Raw genomic sequence first — 22,339 nt, forward strand, 5'->3', positions numbered from 1 at the left:
AGTGGAATGGTTCTGTTCTGCAGATTAATGGGCCTTCTACCATAAGCTCTAGTTTAATAATACAGAGCTATAGTTAGGAGACCTATGATCAGCCCATATTATCAAATATTTCAGCTAGAGGGGAAGATAGATTATGTCATCAGAGAAAAGCTACATTCATTCAACTTGTGACCATACTAATTATGTCTAATAAAATGTCATGCTAAAAGCAAAATTAGAGAAATGGTTATACATGTAGGTAGGTAACAATGCTAATATTAACCCATATCATGTGTGTCTTGTATGTAACTATAAACACATATTAATTACTGTATCTGTTCAAATATACCTTAGACTTCTTTTAGAAGGTGTAATTTAAGATGAGATTTGAAGAAAGTCAGGTGTCCAGGAGGTGGAGATGAGAAGGGAGAGAGGTTTGGGTATGGGAGACAGCAACTGAAAATACGCCAAACCAGGAGCCAGGAGTGTCTTGTTTGAGCAGCAGTAAGGAAGCTCAAGTAAGGAATCCAGTGTTACTGGATTGCAGAGTATGTAGAGAGGACTGAGGAGTTAAGAAGCCTGGAAAAGTTGGAGGGCGGAAGTTTATGAATGGTTTTGAATGCCAAATGGAGGATTTGAGAAATTCTGCTTACTGTGCTGGGAGGACTGGGAGCCTTGGAGCTCGCAGAGGAAAGGGAACCCCTGGAGTCTATTTAATGGGGTAAGAGCATTTGATGCAGTCAGACCTGTACTTTAGGAAGACAGACGAGTGGAGAATAGAGTGCAGTGGGGAGAGACTTGAGGCTCAGAGACCAACCAGAAGGTTACTGCAATAGTCCAAGCAAGATGATGAGGGCCTGAACCAGGGCAGTGTCATGGTCAGAGGAGAGAGGAGAGCAAGTGTATATGAGTGATGCTGTGAAGTTTGAATCAACAGAACTTGTACTATTAGCTAAGTAGTTTATTTGTGAATATACACTACTTGCACATTCTTTTGTTACTCGATAGGCCTATAGATGACATTATTTTTTTCCCCTTGTTATTACACATGTTTACTTCTTGTGTTCTCTTTCCCAGTGGAGGAAGGAAGGCATAATAGAAAGATCCAAAAAAGTCCAAAAGGGGTGCAGGTAGTTGGAAATGGGGGTGGGGACTGCTGAATCTCATTATCCTATAAGACTGAATCTACCTGATACTCACTTCTTATCAGTACCTCTGTCTCTCTGACCCTCCAGCTGGAAGGCAGGACCACAGGCTCCAGGGCTTCTAATTTAGGGGGCTCAACATGGTCTTCTCTCCATTTACCACCAGCTGCTCTTGGACTTCATCATGCCCCATGCTGTGTATCTTTCCCCCCTTTTCTTCCCATCTGCCCCTTTAAGCTTCCTTTTGTGTGATATTCCCCTGTTAGATTGCAAGCTTCCTGAGAGTAGAGACTGTCTTTGGTTTTATTTGTATCTCCAATATTTAGTACAATGCCTAGTTCACAGGAGGCACTTTGATTGACTATGCTGTGACAAATGAGTCAGTAAGCAAGGTGGGGAGAGGTGTGAAAGCAAGGTGGAGTTTGCTTTTCTGAGACAGTAGCCTCAGTAACCTCCAGTTCTAATGTTCTTTCCATAGTCGGCTTAAGATGAAAGCTGTTCCCAGAGGGGTGAAGCAGAGGATGCTGACTAGACATAAAGTCAAGTAAAAGCAGAAACTTGGTCCCAGTTAGGCAAGAAAAATGAATGAGGGGTTTGGCAAGAAGGAAGTTCTGCCTGACCAGAGGTTGAAGTACATACTACCCCCAACCAACACCAAACTTGTATTTATTCTGAATATATGTGTATAGATCTGCAAAATAACGTGGCAAAATAGATAAAGAGTTGGCTTTGGAGTTAGGAAGACCTGAATTTAAGTCCCTGATTCTGACACTGTATGACCCTGGGTAAGTCACTATAAGTACTCTAAGCAATTTTCTAAAATGGTTGAGTCGCAGAGAAGGTGCCATTTAGCACAATGTTGTTGTTGTTGCTATTATTATTGAATCATTTTCAGTCACATGCAATTTTCTGTGACCCCATCTGGGGTTTTCTTGGTAAAGATACTGGAGTGGTCTTGCCATTTCCTTCTTGTAATGGGAATGCAAATTTGGAAGATCTTCCCTGCCCTTAGGCTAAAGTGCACCTGAAGCCTGGGGTGGGAGGTTTGTTTTTCAGTAGATACTTCTTGATTGGCCAGTGAGTCAATAAGGTTGTTACATTCTCTGAGCCAGGAGAAGGCTATATAAGCCCTGATGTGTAGCTTTGTTTTGGGAGAAACTTTGAGAAGTGTTCTGTGATTTGATCTGAATTCTGGGAAGCCGTTGTTGAGAGTCTCCCGGCTTTGAAAAACCCAAATGTGGAAACCCAGATGTTGACTAGGTATGGATGTAATGGTTGGACAGTTTGGAAAGCTGTCTACTTGATCTGTTAATGTCTTGATAATTCTGTCTGTATATTTTGAAGTTTGGGGTGCTGACCTTTTTCCCCTGAACAAGGTAAACGATATATGTCTGACTGATTAAAGTAAGCTTGTTAACCCATTTTGAGTTGCTTTCCTTTAACAAAGCAGATCCAAGAACCTGTGTGAGCAGGCACCTTGGGGACACTGGGGTGCTTGCTGCTACACTTCTCCAGCTCATTTTTCAGATAAGGAAACTGAGTCAAACACAGATTAAGTGACTTGCCCAGCTAGTTAGTGTCTGAGGCCAAATTTGAACGCAGATCCTCCTACGTCTGGGGTAGCAAGTGGCTCTCCACTTAGCACAAGGCTTAACACATAAATGTTTAATATATGTTTGCTGACTATTGTCATCCAGGCAAGATATTCTTTAAACTACCAGGTTTGCAGTCATTTTCCCTAAGGAATTTAGTACTTCAATCACAGGTTCTATCTCTAAGCCTCATACTTAAAGAATTCAATATATACTTTAATATCCCCTCAAATACCCCTAGGTGATGTAGTAGATAGTTTACAGGGCTTGGAGTCAGGAAGACTTATCTAAGTAAGTTCAAATCTGGCTTTGGACACTGTCACCCTGGGTGAGTCACTTAACCCTATTTCCTTCAGCTCCTTGTCTATAAAATGAGTTGGAGATGGTAATGGTAAACTACTCCAGTATCTTTGCCAAGAAAACCCCAAATGGGGTCATGAAGTGTCAGACATAACTGAAAAATGACTGAACAACAACAACAAATACCCTGGCCTTCTAATTTATCCTCCTTCTCAGCTCTCATGACCCATAGTTTCACTATACTCAAAGATACCCACAGGGAAATCACCATAACTCATAACTGTACCATTGCCACAATGACTAGACTCTCAAACTCCCTTTCTCTTATTATAATCTCCTATCCTTTTATATTACCCTCTGTCTCATTCCTTTTAAGTCTATTCTTTGACTTCGCCACCATCTCTACTCCTCCTTCATCCCTCTCAATCTTCCTAGGTTAACACCCCTGCTCTGAGCCACACTTTTCCATCTATTTAAATAGGAATAATAACAGTAAAAGTAACTAAGATCATGATCAAAATGAGATAATTGATGTAAAGTGTTTTTCCAACTTGAGCTAATTTATAGTTACTGGAGTGAGGGTGTGGGTGTGTGTGTGTGTGTGTGTGTGTGTGTGTGAGAGAGAGGGGGGGGGAAGAGAGAGAGAGAGACAGAGGGGGGGAGGGAGGGAGGGAGAGAGAGAGAAAGGGATGCTTTCAGGAAAGACTGAGGATAGGAAAGGTAAAGGTAGAAGAGAGAATAAATGAAAAGACAAAAAAATTTATTGCCCAGAGACAGAAGAGAATAGAGTCAAGGACATGGGTAAATGAGGAGAGAAAAGAGTAGAGTTGGGATTCAGGACCTTTTCACAGACTCCCTCTGACAAGTCAGGTAAAGGAAGAATAATATTTTTAAATGAATAAAATAAATTACATAGAGTTAAAAAGGAAACCAATTATACTGAATATATTTATCAGAATATTTTTAAATTCAGACTCCCCACTTAGTTAAGGATTTCTGATACGGAGGGATTTTGAGATATGGACAAGAAATAGATCTTAGATTGAATGGTCTCTATTTTCTTAGTAAAGTGGAAAGTGAAATCATCTAATGAAAAGCAGGTGTCTTTAAGAGTTTTAAGGTAGAAAGGAGAAAGTCTGGAACAACTCCTAAGGCTTGGAGAATAGTCAAGCAGGAGGGATACAAGTTTAACTATACAGCCATGAGATTAGATTATAACTATAAACCAGCTCAGATAAATAATGTGATTCAGTTATGGAAATCTCTTTCTTCAGAATCTTAGTACTCTAACTGACCAAACAGTTCAACTGTATATTATCTTCCACCTTTGAATCCCTTTGCCCCCTTGTTCTATTGCCATTGAAATCGTGCCAATCAATCCTTAACCATGGAAAACCTTCATTTGTTTGCTCTATTGTTTTGCTGAACTCTGAAGGAAGTCACACCATGATGCCAAATGAATTCACTACAACTTCATCAGTGTTCTTTGCTAGGTCATCACCTAAATCATGCCACTTTATCACAAATGTTACAAAGAACCTTGACCTGGGCCACCTTCTCTTCTATATTTTGGATAGATTATCAGCTTCCATGAATTCTCAGATCCAGATATCCAGGCCTAATCCATCTCCTCAACTTCAGTCATATGTACATTGGTGGGGATCCTTCCTAATTGTTCAGTAGGCCTATCAAACCCAACATGCCCAAATCATAAACCCAAGTTCTATATCAATCAAATATGCCACATTGCCTCTACATTTTCTCTTGTATTACCCTTGTGTACCCCATCCACAGTAAAACACAAGTTCCTCAAAGACTTATTTGTATCATTTGATTCTTACAGCCTAGTACAGTTTCTGACACATGATAAGTATTTAATTAAATGTTTGTTGATTGACTGATTGATGCCTACTACTGAGTGTTCAGAGTTAATGCCAGGAAATGGGTCAAGCAAAGGGAGCTTCAGAGTACATCTGCTCACTCCACTTTGCACTTGCATCTTTGCCTCCAACCGAACAACGCCTTCCAGCGCCCGGGGTCTCCCCAACCTTCTTTCCAGCCTCTTTTTTGTGTGTTGCCTTTCCCCATTCTACTCAAAGTTCCTTAAGGATAGTGACTTTTCAAAATTTTTATCAAGACTTAATACAGTGGAAGCACACAAGGGGCGATTAATAAATGTTTACTGAATTGAACTGAAACTGATCAACTCCTCTTTTTCCCTGTCCAATAATTCCACTGCCCAAGCTTAATGTTATTTCATGCCAATTTCTGTAATCTCTATAAGGATCATTTTTTTACTTCTCTCACATTAACTGTAAAAGGATTATGGTTATCTGATGGAACAAGGGTGGCATGTATGCACAGGTCTTCCTTAAACTAATCACAGAGCTTTTACTTAGATTATTCTTTTGATCCAGTGACACTGCCTTTCTTGCTGCTCCTCAAACAAAACACTCCATCTCTGGCCATTTTCTCTGGCTATCCTCCATGCCTGGAAGCCTCTCCTTCCTCATCTCCCCCACCTGGCTTCCCTGGCTTCATTCAAGTCTTCTATAGAAAGCCTTTCCCAATCTGTCTTAATCTAATTAAAGAAACAAAGCCATAGAAATCCCTGTGAGAACAGGAACAGGAACTAGATGAATAGATTTCAATAGTGTAGGGCACTCCAGGATGAGAAAACTCTTACCACCAATGCAGGTCAGCAATTTCTCCACAACTTAGTTGCCTAGCCTAAGGCACTTGTCCAGAGTAAACACTGCCAGCATACCTCTAAGTCAAGGCTTGAACTCTGGTCTTCTTGAAACCAAGGCCTGCCCTATTCTATAATTACAAATAGGGATAATAAATGACACTAAATGATGATACTAGTTGATGATTCTAGTTACTACTTATTTATGGGACAAATCATGATGCAGCAGTAGGGACGAAAGTCAGTGGGACCTGAGTTGGGTCTGGTAAAATGGGCCTGATCTGAACAAGTGGAGAAGGTGGGAGGGAATCCCAGGCAAGGAATATGGCATAAGTAAAGTAATTTATGCAAGGAATGAGATGGTAGGAGTAAGAAGCTAGTAAACAGACCTTAGTAAAAGAGCTGAAAGTGCCTATGTCAGTAATGTGAATCATGGGGATAGACTGGGGGGAGGGCAGAAGAGAGTCACAGAGACATAGAGAGGAGGGAGGAAAAGAAGGAGAGAGGAAGGAAGGAAAAAAGGGAGGAAGAGAGGAAGGAAGGGAAGGAGGAAGGAAGAGAGGAAGGAAGGGAAGGAGGAAGGAAGAGAGGAAGGAAGGGAGGAAGGGAGGAAGGAAGGAAGGAAGGAAGGAAGGAAGGAAGGAAGGAAGGAAGGAAGGGAGGGAGGGAGGGAGGGTCCAAAATGTAAATGTGTCTCATTCTTAATATTATCATTATTCAATAGGTATACAGAGGCAGCTAGGTAGTACAGTAGATAGACTACCGGACCTGAAATTAGGAAGACCTCAGTTCAAATCAAGTCTCAGATACTTACCATGTTCCCCCAATAATAAGACACTGTCTTATTAATTTTTTTGGACAGAAAAACACCAGAGGGCTTATTTTCAGGGGAGGGCTTGTTTTAATGAACATTGACAGCAATTTTAATAAACAGGTAAATGTGAACAAAAAAAAATGTACCTTTATTCAATAATCAAATCACTGGGGAAGAACAGGATGACGCGCTCACTGCTGCAGCTCTGATTGGATGCAGCTCGGAGCACGGCGTGCGTTTCACAGGTGGGGGGGGGGGACGGTGCATACAGAGGGTACTGTAATGTAGCATGTAGCGCAGGGGATCACCTTCACTACAGCAGCAATCTCAATAGGGCTTATTTTCGGGGGAGGGCTTATTTTAGAGGAATCTTACACAGTAAGGGGAGGGCTTATTTTCGGGATAGGTCTTATTATCGGGGAAGCACGGTACTAGCTGTGTGACTCTGGACAAGTCACTTAACTCTGTTTTGCCCCAGTTTCCCCATCTGTAAAATGAGCTGGAAAAGGAAATGGTAAACCACTCCAAAATCTTTGCCAAGAAAACCCCAAATGGGGTCATGAAAAGTTGGACATGACAAAAATGACTAAACAATAACAACACAGGCACAGAACACTGAGTTGAATCTTCCTAAAAATCATTTATTTGGACATCTTATAACTTGTTATATTATCATTTGCCAATTTCTACAAAATAAAGAGGAAAAAAAAACTGAGTTAACCATGGACTCCATGAGTTAAGTTTTACTTAAGGTTTTACTATATTTGAAAGAAAGTTATTTATAAAGCAATAAAACTATAGTGCTACAGGGTGGCCAGGTGGCGCAGTGAGTAAGAGTGCCGACCCTAGAGTCTGGAAAACCCAGGGTTCCGGCTTCAGATACTTAACACCCACACAAAAAAAACTGGCCGTGTAACCTTGGGCAAGTTACTTAACTCCAATTGCTTTAAAAAAAAAAACCTATAGTGCTATAACTACCCAAACTTTCTACATTTCCACACCAATGCTTTCCCCTAAATTGGAACAGAAAAATCAAGATCTAATTCTAAATTATGTGTCTTTGGACTGAAAATTCTCATTTTAAGTACCTGAAGGTTTAAAATGGAACTTAATTGCACAAATCTTGGGTTTTGGGGACATTAATCTTGCCTTTCATGAAAGTTTTAGAGGGCTGAGTTTGTTTTGTTTTGTTTTTAAGTGGGAATGTAAATAGGGCAATGGTGACAGGTACAAAAGAGTGACAACACAAAATTGATAAATTTAACAGTTTACCTTGGATAAAAACAGAAAATTTGCTAAAACATCAAAAACACCATTTGCTGTCTTAGACATTAAGCCTAAAGTGGAATTCTTGGGTCTTCCTTAAACTGAAGTTAAAAATCAAATTTGGACACAGGAATGTATCTAAATTCTAAAATGGACTTTTAAAAAATCAGGCGAATCAGAGTATGGTTAAGGTAATTATATTATTCTATCAGACTAGATAAAAAAACATTAACAGAAGACTGTGTTCTGAAAAAAAAAAATGAACACTATATTTTGTTCCTCACTAATTTCTTCTATAACAATGGGATTACATTCTCTTTGTTAAAATTTTCTTATCTACAAAAGGAAGACAATACTGTTATTTACTACTAAAATAGCCTGGGATTTCTCTACTGCGGTCTTTAAGGTCCGCAATGTAAGGATGCTTCATAATAAAGAATGACTAAAAAGAAGGCTTTTAGGATTAACTAAACCCCCTAAAACAGAATATAAAATGGATATACCTCATATGGAATTCAGCTACATAGCTAATAGTGTTCAAATAAGGATCTTCTATGTTTTATAGAGATTTTCTAATAACTGACAGATATAAGATATTCGTAAAGGGAAAAATTATAATACAATTATCTCTAACTCAATAAAATATTACAAAATGCATGAAAAATAAAATGATTACTCTTTTATAGCTTGAAAATATCCTTTAGTATAGAGGAAAACGAATGGAATGTATTTACTTCCAAGTTAAATTTGAAGGGAAAATCACAAGACAGATTGCAAATTTAAAATTAGATTCTGGTGGGAGGCCTTGGTTACAAACCTGTTCTTTCCCCACAGGAGGCTGAGCTTAGAGACAGCCAAAAAAGGGGGGAGCTAAGATTAAATGGAGACCAAGTTCTGGAAGTTATTGCTAAATTTTACAAACTGATGAACAGTTTTAATGTCAGATTCAAAATACCCCAAACAAGAGGTTAAATAAGATGGTTCAAAAAATAAATAGAAAGGGTCTTTCAGGCAAGATGGCTGCTTGAACAGAGGCAGGCAACTCAGGACCACAACTATTCCAGCAAAACCAGGAAACTCCCACCAGGCCAAATAATGATCAAAAAATGAAATACAAGAGAAATTACAGTAAGAGAGAGACTTCTTCCAAGAGAGGAGAATAACTAACAGTGCCAAGTATTACAGACAAGTCAAGAGAAATGAGGATTCAGGAAAAGCTACTGGACATGACAATTAAGAAGTCATTGCTAACTTTGGAAGGAGCTGTTTCACCCAAATAATAAGTTTGGAAGCCAAGCTGCAAATGAGAAGGGGGGGGGGGTGGAGGGAGAGGTGGGAGGGAGAAGTGGAGGCAACAAAGTAGAAAGCTTTTCTAGGAAGTTGGTTTAAAAAAGGATAATTACAAGAAAGGGTTAAATGAAGATGTTTTTAAAGGTTGATAGAGACCTAATCATGCTTATAAGAAGCAGGAAAGGAATTAATAAAGAGGAAAAAACTGAAGACTAGGTAAGAGATTGATTGCAGAAGCATTCTGCCAGGAGATAGGAGTACTAGAAATCAAGGGTGGAAGTATACCAACCAGACAAGATTGTAAAGTAGTAAAATAAAGTACAGCTAAGCTCTCCCCCAACAACTACTCCACAAAAATCTTGAAAGGTCTACAACACTGGGGACCTAGTCTAAGTAGGAAGGTGCCCAAAGGAAGCTACCAGGATGAGGAATTCTAACATATACCAGGGCAAGAAAAGGTCGCAGATTGACACAACGGGATCAGATCTTTACAGAGAACAGTAACAGGTGCCAACTAGCAGCTCTGTCACTAACTACCCAGTTCTGGGTCACAGACCTAGAATGGCCAAGATAGTACTTGAACTTCAGGGAAAGCGGGCAGGGGTGCTGGGAAAGGAGGACTGTCCAAACTATGCTGTATAATGAGTGAGGAACAAGTTCAGAAGCAAACAGCAGTGGTGTATGTCTGACATTGGGAGTACTACAGGGTCTCAGTTCCAAACACCAACATAGTCAGAAACTTAAAGCTGAATGACCAGGGAAGGAATGGTAGACCAAAGATGAACATACAATTCTGTCACTGTGAAACTTTAGAGCTTTCTAGTTGGCTGATAACGTTTAAGAATAGGAACAGTCTGGGGTGGATAGGTGGCGCAGTGAATAGAATACTGGCCCTGGAGTCAGGAGGACCTGAGTTCAAATCCAGCCTCACACACTTAATACAAAAAACTAGCCATGTGACCTTGGGCACGTCACTTAGCCCCAGTTGCCCTCCAAAAAGCAAAAAAAAAAAAAAAAACCCACCAAGAATAGGAACAGTCTACTGGAAATCTAACTAGAAGCAAGCCAAAAGGTGTTGCTTAGAACCACTCAGGTCAGGAACTTGCAGAGTTCAGACCAAGGCAGGCAGTAATTAGATCACACTAGTAGCAGATAAGCTTGCTAATTCCCAGCTTGAATTGTTCTTGAGAGCCTCTAATAACACAACAGCCGAAGAAAGCAACTGTAGTTCTCAAGAGGGTACAAGTGCAGTACAGTCATTTGCATCAGAATTATACAAAGCTTGACCCTGATATAATATCCAAAGTAAGTAATCGGATGATAAGAATGAGCAAACCAAAAAGAAACTCATCGTAAAAGGTTATTATGGTAACAGGGACAGAAACCCAGAAAAAGAGAACAGTTCAAAAACATCTATAAGAAAACATAGATTGGAAAAAAGTACAATTAGGGAAGGAAGGGGGGGAGGAAGGAAGGAAGGAAGGAAGGAAGGAAGGAAGGAAGGAAGGAAGGAAGGAAGGAAGGAAGGAGGAAGGAAGGAAGGAAGGAAGGAAGGAAGGAAGGAAGGAAGGAAGGAAGGAAGAGGAGAACAAGTATTTATTAAGCACCTAGTATGTGCCTGGCACTTTACAAATATTCACAAATACAAATATTTACAAATAAAATGCTTTACAAATATTATCTCCTTTGATCTTCAAAACTACCCTGTGAGTTAATTGCTATTATTATCCCCATTTGACTGATGAAGAAATTAAGACAGATATATAAAATGATTTGCCCAGGGTCACATGGTAAGTGGATTTGAACTCTGGTCTTCTGGACTTCGAGTCTCTAGGCAGAGTCAAGTAAACAAGCATTTATTAATTGCCTACTATTGTGGCAGGCACCATGCTAACTAAGCACTAGGGACACAAAGAAAGGTAAAACTTAGTCTCTGCTCTCAAGGAGCCCACAGTCAAATCAGAAGATAAAATATAAGCAACCACGTATAAACAATATTTTATACACACACACACACACACACACACACACACACACAATAATTTGAGATAATCACAGAGGGAAGGCAATAGGATTAAGAATAACTGGGAAAGGCTTCAGGCAGAAGAGATAGGACCTTGGCTGAGACTTGAAGGAAGCTAGGTAAGCAAGGAAGGAGGTAAAAAGATAAGGAAGAGGAAAGTTCCAGGCACGGGAAACAGCCAGTAAAAATGCCCAGAGACAGAATGTCTGGTGGGAGGAACAGCAAGGCAGCTAGGGCTACTAGACTGCAGAGTATGTGGAAGGGAGTAAGGTGGGGGAAGATTAGAAAACTAAGAAAGGACTGGGTCATGAAGGGCTTCAAATGCCAGAGGATTTCATACTAGAACCTAGAGGAGTCACTGGAGTGGACTAAATAAGGGTCTGATATGGTCAGACCTGTACTGAGAGCTGAGCACAGGATGGACTAGAGTGGGGAGAGACTCGAGGCAAGGAGACCAGTCAAAATCTATTGTAATTATCAAAGTGTGAGAAGATAAAGACCTGTACAGGTACTGTACCGCATTGGTAGTATGAGAGGAAAGAAGGGGGTGTAGATGAGAGCTGTGAAGGCGGAAACGAAAGGACCTGGCAAGTGAATGGATATGGAGGTAACAAAGAGTGAAGAGTTGAGGATAACACTTGAGTTGAGCCTGGGTGACTGGAAAGGTAATGATGTCATTGAAAGTAATAGCAAATATCAGAGGAGAGAAGGGCTTGGGGGAAAAGGTAATAAAGTTCAGTCCTGGACATGTCAGGTTTAAGATGTCTATGAAGAGAAGGAAATATAATAGAACTGTGATAAGTACTTTTAAAATATTATTTCATTTGATCCTCACAACAACCCTGCAAAGTAGGTAAAGTTATTATTCCCATTTGACAGTTGAGGAAACTGAGACAAATGGAGGTTAAGTAACTTGCCCAGGATCACAAAGCTAGGAAGTATCTGAGGCTAGATTTGAATGCAGATCTTCTGGACTCCAGGTTCCCTGTACCACCTAGCTATCTCAGAGCTATGAGAGATCTAGTTTGAGAAGTCAAACAACAAGCAGTGGGAGATGTGAGATGAGAAGTCAGGAGAGAGGTAAGGACAATAAAACAGATATGAGAATCATCTGCATTGCACTGATAACTGAATCCATGGGGACTGTTGAGATCATCAAGTGAAATAGGGAGAAGGGGCGGCCAGGTAGCACAGAGAGTAAGAGCACCGGCCCCAATGTCGGGATGACCTGAGGATCGAATCCAGGCTCAGACACTTAGCACCACACCCAGAAATAACTGGCCGTGTAACCTGAGCAAAGTTACTTAACCCCAATTGCTTTAAAAAAAAATAAAGAAATAGGGAGAAGAGAAGTGGGTCTTGAAGGACACCCGTAGATGGTAGAAATGAACTGGAAGAAGATCCTGCAAAGGATACTGAGATGATGTAATCAGAAGGTTGGAGGATGAGGAGAGAATAGTGTAATAAAAATCTAGAGAAGAAATAATGTAAGAGGCGTTTTTCTTTTTAATTTACAAGTTTAAAAATATTTTATAAATTAAATGAAAGCCTTAGAGTAAAAAAAAAATATTTTTTTGAAAGGACATAAGTGTTATGGAAAAAAGAAATGGAAATAGAATTAACAACTTGGAACAAGAGGTACAAAAATCTTACCCAAGTATCAATGTCTAAAATTTACAATGTACCAAGTATAAGTTAATGATTCCATGAGACAAAAGGAAATATTTTTTAAAAGTCAAAAGACTGAAAAAAATAGCAGAAAAATGTAATGTATCTCATAGCAAAAACAATTGATTTGAAAGACAGATTCAAGGAGAAATAATTTAATGGTGATTGTACTACCAGAAAAACATGACAAAATAAAGAGGCTAGCCATCATATTTCATGAAATTATAAAACTGCCCAGATCTTTTACCCAGAGAACAAAATAAGGATAGAAAGAATCTACTTATTTCTTATAGAAAATTCCAAATAAAAAACTTCCAGAAATATTATAGCTACAACTCAAAGCTTCTAATTTAAAGAAGAAGATACTGCAAACAATCAGAAACAAAAAATTCAAGTACCAAGAAGAGATAGTCAAAATCACACAAGATTTAACAGCCATCACTACAAAGAAACAGAGAGTTTGGAATGAAGAAAGCAAAAGATATGGCCTTATAACCAAGAATAACAGCACAACTGAGTTAAATCTTATAGGGGAAAAATTTAAACCTTTAAGGAAATAGGTGACTTCCAGATGTAAAGACCAAAGCTATATGAAAACTGTGAAATGCACACACATTAATCAAATGAAATATAAGAAGGTAAATAGGGACAAGCAAGCATAAAATACTAAATGAACATAAACTGTTTACATTCTAACTGGGGGAGATGATACATGTGTACCCTAAGAAACCTAATATTATTAGCAGTTATAGAGGGAAAGTAATAAGACAGAGGCCCTGGGAATGATTTTATGTTTTGATGTTCTAAAAAAGAGAGAGTAAAGGAGGTAAGAAGGAATATACCATGAAGTAAAGGAAAAGAGAGAACGGAGAGGTAAAAAATTATCTCACTTAATAGTGGTATGCAATTAGAAGTCTATAAAAACAAATATAAAGAAGGGGATGGAACTGTTAACACTTGAACCTCACTTTTATCTGAGCTAATAAAAGGAGGGAAGAATACACAACACAACTGAATAGAGAAACACATCTCACTCAAGAGGGAAACAAAAGAGAAAAGAGAGAAGGGAAAGGTGGGTATAAGAAGGATAAATTAAGAAAGGGATTGATCCTAAGCAAAACAAAATCTACCTAAGGAGGGTGTATGATGAAAAAAGGAAAGAAAGGACAAGAAACTATGATTTAGATCTAGAAGAGGGAAAGAAAACAGGGCACAGGAACAGAAGCAGTCCACATCAAACTCAAAGCACTAGTATTCAGGGCAGTCCTCTTTCACTACTGTCTTAATCTTTATATAGGTAGGGGAGAAGTCAAAGATAATTGAAAAATATAATATTATGGAGGGAAATGATCATAACAATGAAAGTGAATGGAATTAATTCCCTCAAAATTCAGGGGATGGCAGAATGTAGAATCCTACAAAAAATGTTTGTAAGAAATAAACTTGAAAAGTAAAGACTCAAACTGAGGTTTTAATACACTGTTGGTGGAGTTGCCAACTGATCACCCATTCTAGAGAACACTTTGGAACTATCCCCAAAGGGCTATCAAACTGTGCATACTCTTTGATCCAGCAATACCATTACTAAGTCTGCATTCCAAAGAGATTTTTTTAAAAAGAAGGAAAATAATATATTTGCACAAAACTATTTATAGCAGCTCTTTTTGTGGTGGCTAAGACTTGGAAATGGAGGGGATGCCCATCAACTGTGGAATAGCTAAACAAGTTACAGTATATGATTGTAATGGAATATTATTTTGTTGTAAGAAATGATGAGTGGGATGCTTTCAGGAAAACCTGGAAAGACTTAAGTGAACTGAGAGAGAATGAAATGAGCAGAAACAGAAGCACATTGCATGCAGTAACAGCAATACTTTACTATGGACAAGTAGGAATGACTTAGCTATTTTCTGCAATACAATGATTGAAGATAATCCCAAAGGACTCATCATGAAAAACGCTGTCTGCCTCCAGAGAAAGAACTGATGTCTGAATACAAACCAATAATAGTCAAGACAGAGAAAGAAACTGTAGACCAATATTCCTAATGAATACTGATGGAGTAAAGGAGGTGAAAATGGAGGAGGAGCTTGACAAGGAGTTTTAAGATGTAAAATATAGGAGAAGAGAGACCTTACAACAAATGGCTTCTCAGTGAAAAATGAAGCGAGTTCCTTTGGTGAGAAGGAAAGTAGAAGGTGGACTGGAAGGTAGAAGGAAAGTGAACTGAGAAACTTGAGAAAGTTTGGAAATAATCACCTTAGAAAATTTGAATTTATAAGGATTATTATTATTTTTTAAAGCAATTGGGGTTAAGTAACTTGCTCAAGGTTACATGGCCAGTTATTTCTGGGTGTGGTACTAAGTATCAGAGCCTGGATTCGAATCCAGGTCATCCTGACTCTGGGGCCGGTGCTCTTACTCACTGCGCCACATGGCCGCCCCAAGGATTATTTTTTAACTGAAATTTTTTTACCTTTCAAGATATATTCAAACAAAGAACTTTACTTCAAAAAGGAAATTTTTGGCTATATTTTTAATATAATCTAACATAAATATGACAAAACAGAAGATATCTCTAAAAGACTGTGCAAGCAAGCTAGCCAAGGAAGAAGAGGAAGAGTTCATTAGTAATTATCTTTTTAGAAAACTATCACTATGGGATTACTGAAGAGTCAATAACTGAATTGTTATTTCTCCAAACCCTCTCTTTCTGAGAGCCAGTTATTTCCCCCCTAACAACAAAATTTATTACTATTTACACACACACATGAAAGATCTTCATATTCATTTAACCTACCTTCTCAAAAGGCAATAATGGTGTCCAGCACAATTCTCCCCAAGAGAACTCTGGCATTTAGATGTATAAAACTGCAAATGTTATCAAAATGAACAGCAACTAGAACTTGAGAGTCTTTTTGCACCAGTCACTTGGTACTCCATTAAGGTTTCATCAGAGTCTATGAGTATATCCCAAAAACCTGGAGGGAGAAAAAGGAGACACAAAGATTTAGGGAAAAAATACATCAAAAGAGTATTTCCTACCAAAAACATTTTCTTACCTTATATTCCCCACTCCCAGCACAAAACAAAAACAAACCAAAAAAAACCCTTATACTTCATAATGAGATTAACTTACATTTATATGTTTTAAGGATTACAAAGCACTTTTCAAATATTTTCTTATCTGATAATCCCAAGGACCTTGTGAGGTAGGTGCTACTATTGGCCAAATTTTATAAAAGCAATTGAGACTCAGAGAGATTAAATGACTTGTCCAGGGTCTCAGTGTGAGACAGATTTAAACACAGGTTTTTCTGACACTAAGTCTAATAGCCTACCCAATACACTTATACAATGCAAGATATAATTCAAATGATTAAAATTACTTATAAGCAAAAGATAGCTACATATATAAGGATAAGGTAGGGCAAAATGATTTTACAGTACTACTGAATACATTCTGAGCCTTTTTACAAAGCTTCCTTTCATCTTAAATCAGAGAGAATATGAACACTTAATATGCGTTCAGACACTTGAATAGGGAGGGTCAGGTTCTGAGTTCCTGTGAAGCCAAGGGAATATACAAGCACTTCACCCCTCCTACAGAAACCCCCAAACTATCAAATTCTCACCTCCACTCCAGAGATCTCCCTTTTCTCCCTCATTTCTAGGCAGATCAGTTTGTCTCCAGCAATCAAAATAAAAAAGTCATGTTCCTGCAGCCAAGGCTGCATCTGTTACTTCCTTGTTGGCTGCTATGTGGAAGGCACCTTGCTAATAACTATTGTGGAAAAGAAAAATAAGGGGATGCAAAAGGTGGATCAGAGAAGCTGATCTTCAAAAGGTCCCTTCTAACTCTGAAATTTTATTCCCTAAGTCATTATAATAATCAATTCTCCCTTCCATTCTACAGAATGTACCTTAATTGCTTCCTTTATTTTCGTTTTTCTTAAAAAACATGCTTTAATCTCTTAATTACTCATGTTGTATTTTTTCTTCAAATAGATTTAATTGGTGCCTTTTGTTTTTGTATCATGGTAATTTCCCACCTCCTGCTAGACTGAACCCTCTCCCTTTTGACAAAAACGTTAACTAAGCAAAAACACTGATACAACAATCTTACATGACAATGTACATCACCCCTCTGGGCAGTATCATCCCATCTTCTCCAGTAGATGACCTCCTCTATCACTCCAATCTCACATATTTTCATATTCTGTCTAATGCTTCCCTCCCCATCAGCTACAATGGTTTTAATTCTCAGATCTACCTATCCTGCCCTAATGACCCTTTATATATCTCCAATCTCCCATCTCTAGTTGCCTTTCAGACATCTCAAACTATATGCGCACTAGACATCTTAAATTTAACATTTCCTCTAAACCATCCCCAACTTCCTACCTTCCTTACTACTTTTGAGGGCAACACCATCCTCAGGCTTGTCATCCTCATCTCCCCACTATCTCTCACACCCGACTACCCCCCTTCCCCCATATCTAAGCTGTTGCCAAGTTCTGTCAATATCACTTTTGCAATATCTCTTGCATATGCCCCCTTCTCTCCCGTCACTGTCATCACTCTAGTGCAGGCTCTCATTCCCTCACCTGTATATTCCAACAGCTTGCCTGCCTCAAGACTCTCCTCACTCCAAGCCATCCCCAATTCAGCCATTCCCCTCCACATACTCTTCCATCCAGAGACACTGACCTCCATGCTGTTCCTCCCACAAGACTCTCCATCTCCCAACTCCCACATGCCTGGAACTTTCCTCTCGTTCATCTTCAGCTCCTTCCTGGTTTACCTCGTTTCTGTCAAGTCTTAGCTCAAATGTTACTTTCTGAATGGAGCCTTTCCAGTCCTTAATTCTAATGACTTCTCTCTTTGATTATTCCCAAAATTTTATGTATGTATGTGTATACATATATACACACATATATATATATATATATTTCATATGTAGCAGTTTACATGTTGTATTTTGTTTCTCACATTAGACTATGAGCTCATTGAAATCAGGGGATGATTTTTGATCTCCAATGTTTAGTGCTCAGTAATTTGTTGACATATGTAATATACACAGGAAATCACAATCCCTGATAATACAAGGTTTGAGAAGTCTTTTTTTCTCTTCTTAAGCCCCTACACAGCTTCCATTAGAGTCAGAGTGAATCTTATGGATGGCTTGCTCAGATGGATTCTCTGCTTCTCTCAACAGCTCAACTCTCAATTGCCAAGGTTAGCTCTCTTGAGTACAAAGGCAGCTCACTTATTTGCTGCTGCCAGGTGTCACATTCCTTGAAGCGGCTTCCTCCTTCAAGGGACTTCTTTTCAAGTATATGTGTCTATCTGTAATGTTTGTCTGCTCCACAAACCGTGCCTTGAATTCCCTCTTGAAATGATGAGATTTTAAATTGTTGGATGGGATATATCCCACTTTTCAGTTTGATGCTATGGCCAATGGGACACAAAGACAAATCCCTCCTCTCCAAACCTCATTGCCAGACTATCCTCCACAAAGTACTCCTGAGTCAAGACTCTCCCTCCCCCCATACACATTCACCAGGACTTAGCTATTCATAATTTGCTTAGCCAATACATTTGGCTTTTTAAAAAAATTTAACATCCATTTAAAAAAATTTAGTTCCAAATTCTCTCTCTTCTTCCAGTCTCTTCCCCGTCCACTGAGAATGCAAGTAATATATCAATTATAGATATGAAATCATGTAAAACATATTTCTATATTACCTATATTACAAAAAAAAGAAAAAGTGAAAAAATTATACTTCAATTTACACTCAGAATTTAACAGTTGTCTCTTTGGAGAGGGATACCATTTTTCATCAAGAGTACTTTGGAATTGTCTTGGATCATTACATTGATCAAAGAAGCTAAGTCTTTCACAGTTGATCATCATTATAACATTGCTGTTACTGTGTACAATGTGTTCTGATTCTGCTCACTTCACTTTGCATCAGTTCATATGAGTCTTCCCAGGTCTTTTGAAAATCTGGTCCCCTGTCATTTCTTATATAGTAATAGTATTTCATCACAATCATATGCCACAATTTGTTCAGTCGTTTTCCAATTAATGGGCCTCCCCTTGATTTCCAATTCTTTGCCATAAGGTTGATTTCTTTAATTCACTCCAAGGATTGTTCAAACTTCCTTAAGGGAATAGGTCAAAGGAACATATTTTAAAATCTCATAAACTTTATGGTTACATTCTAGCCTTTTTCCTTTGGGAAGGTTTGTCAAAAAGATCAACTACATTACACACACACACACACTCACACACACACACAATGTGTGCAAATACAATATTGTATCCTAGTTGTTTTACCTCCTTTTCTTTTTTCAGGAGGGAAGAGGCATGTTTCATGATCTCTTCTCCAAAAATTTCATTGTTTTTTTTCCATTATTCAAAATTCAACTTTCTTTCAATGATTTTTTTTTTCATTTATGTTGTAGTTATTGCGTATTTTCTTCTCTTGGTTTGGCTCATTTCACTCTGCATCAACTCATGCAAATATCCCCATGTTTCTCTGAATTTCTCATATTAATTTCTTACTAACATAGTAATACTCCTTTACATTCACATACCATAGCTTTTTCAGTCATTTTCCAATCAAAAGGGCAGCAATTTTGTTTCCAATTCACTGCTACCCAAGTCTAGAGATAATCTTTGTTATCCCTGTTTCTATACCCCCAACACAATGGTAACATAGTAAGACCAGAAGCTAAAAAAACATTTCCCTCCTAAGCCTATGGCACACATGGAAAAATCAGTTTGGACTTTTCAACAACCAGAATACACATGTGACTAAGACAACTCTATGGTATCCTCTTCTATCTCCAACTCTAGGAAACACAGGTCCAAGAGGTCCTTTCTCTCTTTAGAGTCCTCACCCAGTTCCCCTTCGGTACAACTTCTGAGCTCTTGCTATACATATTGCTAGGTACGTTGTTAAGATGGATTTCCGAGCTTTGCTCCTCTCCATAAACAGCTCTTTGCTGTTCCCAGTGTGTCATGTTCTCAGAAGTTGTTTCCTTATTTTAATCAAACAACATTTATTAAGTGTCCACTATGTTCCAGAAACTGTACTATGCTCTAGGGATACAAAAAGAGGCAAAAGTCAGTCTGTATCCTCAAGGATCTCACAAACTAATAGGGGAGATAACATGCAAACATACAAATTACTTGATAGTTTCTGTATAACCCTGTCAGTCTGGGATGTTTGTCTCTCTTTTCCTTAAACTGTGCCTTGAATGAGTTCTCTCAAACCAATTCAGCCTCCAAGTGCAGGAAAAGTGTCTAGCACTCAGCTGCTAAATGGGGGTGAGGAGGAAGACAACCATTCTTTCCCCCCAGCATGGGATCTTTTGCACAAAGAGCTAAGGAGCCTTCACTACTTTGAACTCCCCAGGGCTTAGTCATTTAAAGCCCCCAGGAGTGTGGTAAATGTGTTTGTTCACACAATACTTATTCCCTTCTGATTATCTCTCTCAAGGGAACTCCTTTGTACCTCACAAGGCTAGGCTGTAATTTTATAAGTAGTTTAATATCCTATTTGTCATCATATTAAAACTTCATAATCTATGACTAAACCTTTTGACTAGATCAACTGAGAAGAGGGAAGAGAGGAGAGTCCTCCCTCTTTAGTGAATTACAGAGCTGACTAAAGGGGCATTTTGTCGCATTGCTTGAACCATGCAGCACTTGCCTGGTTCGGAAGCCCCAACTCCTCTAGCTCTAGCCACAAAAATCTAGCCTTTCAGAGGCTCAGAATTTTAGAATTTGAAGGGACTATAGTGACCAACTACTTAAAGAAGTTAATATCAAATTAAGATAAAAATGTTGTCTACAAACTCACAATCTGCTTCAGCATGTTGCTCACTTTAACTGTTCTCTGATACTAGCCACTGATATAACAAAGTTAAAATAATAGCAGCTAACATTTATATAGCACTAAATATGTTAGGCACTGTGCTAAGCGCTTTACAATTATTACCTTATTTGATCCTCCCAACAATTCTGCAAGGCAGGTAGTATTATTGCCCTCATCTGACAGATGAAAAAGCTGAGGCAAAACAGAAGGTAAGTGACTTGCCCAGTGTCTGAGGTTGAATTTGAATTCAGGTCTCCAGGCCTAGAAGAACTCTTATCCATTTTGTCACCTAGCTGCCAGAACTAAGATAAATGACTAGAACTAAGTAAACAAATTATTTTAGCAACAACACTAAGAAAAGTGAACGTTACTAAGGGTTCACTTGCTGACAGGAAGAAAATATTTTAACATAATGGACGAGGACATTAATTAAATTCATATTTTTTGTATCACTGAAAACCTGTTCCTTGAGAGTCAAATTAGTGTGATTCATACTTACAAGGAAACAGGAGGCCCAAATGGAAGTGAGCAAGTTTTCTATGGTATCCTTTTACATCTCCAGTTCTTTTCCCTATATTACCCATTCCTCTCCTCTCAGCTCTATTATCTTATGTAACTTCTTAAAGAGACCTTAGAAAATTTTCTATTAGCTCATGAATTGTTCAGCAGCTGTCAAAAACCAAGAAACCAATGTCACAATGACCAAAAGTAGAATAAGCCCCATTCTGCTGAACTAAGCTTTCTATTCTGACTGCCAAGGCAGTTCGCAGAAATAGGACTGCACATACAAGTATCTCTCTACCTGAATTTATCAGATAGAAAATACACACACACACACGTGTGTGTGTGTACCATATGTGTATACTCGTGTACATTTATGTATTCATACATACGTGTATATATGCACATGTGCTTTTCCTTTAAAAGTTCCCTCTCCTCTAAGTAGCAAAAAAATTGGGATAGGAGAGGCATTGGGGAGAACATGAGAAAAAGCCTTAGCAGAGCATTATACGATCAGGTTAGAAAAGTAATAAGTACCTATTTTTCATTCTTCTTACCATAAATTTCAACATTGAAAATTTTTATGTAACACTGGATATGTAACTTACCTAAAATGTGGGTTAAGAGAACCATATATATTTATATGTGTATATACATACATACATACTCACAAATTGTGATGTTTTACACCATCTTATACTATGCCTCTGCTATATATAAAATATTCATATAGTTCACCTCATTGCTGCCTTACAATTTTAATTTGTCATGGAATTTCTAAGACTGTCATATAATATCTGAATTCATGTTACTCAACATTTATCTGCAAACCATAAAGAGAAAAAGACCTCCAAGTTTCCTCTTAACATGAAGAGATCTCTGCAACAGGAGACAAATTCAATAAGTGAAAAACTGAATTGAATCACACAGAGAGGAAACACCAGTCTGTCTGTTCACATATCAGTTAAGAACTGATGACTTCAACTAAGTTTTTTCAGTCTTCATTTGATTCACCTTTGGTCAAAGGAACAAGTCAAAGTCAGAAATCACATCACATGTAATTACAAGTAGAAAGAAAGTCACCTCTAGTTACACTCTACCAAATCTTAGAAATAATACGGTCAACAAGTCAGCACACATGAAATTAATTACAACCACATTCAAGTTTAAGTTAGAATATGGT

At 38.4% G+C, this 22,339-nt stretch overlaps 1 protein-coding gene across 21 annotated transcripts in view; it reads right to left on the reverse strand.

Annotated features, from left to right (window-relative positions):
* The window catches only part of TIAM1 (TIAM Rac1 associated GEF 1), a 354,474-nt gene that overhangs the window by 145,802 nt on the left and 186,333 nt on the right, over positions 1 to 22,339 (reverse strand). For all 21 annotated transcript variants that reach the window (XM_069074990.1, XM_069074987.1, XM_069074981.1 and 18 more), the window contains one exon: positions 15,567 to 15,747. Coding sequence is in view for 3 of the 21 variants with exons in the window: in XM_069074996.1 (XP_068931097.1) it covers positions 15,567 to 15,623 (57 nt within the window). In the remaining 18 variants the exon portion in view is untranslated. The remainder of the gene's footprint in view (positions 1 to 15,566; positions 15,748 to 22,339) is intronic.

Source organism: Petaurus breviceps, unplaced genomic scaffold (genome assembly GCF_028583685.1).
Source record: "Petaurus breviceps papuanus isolate PSGF00001 unplaced genomic scaffold, PetGlider_PUasm1.0 90897, whole genome shotgun sequence".
Lineage (NCBI taxonomy): Eukaryota > Metazoa > Chordata > Mammalia > Diprotodontia > Petauridae > Petaurus > Petaurus breviceps.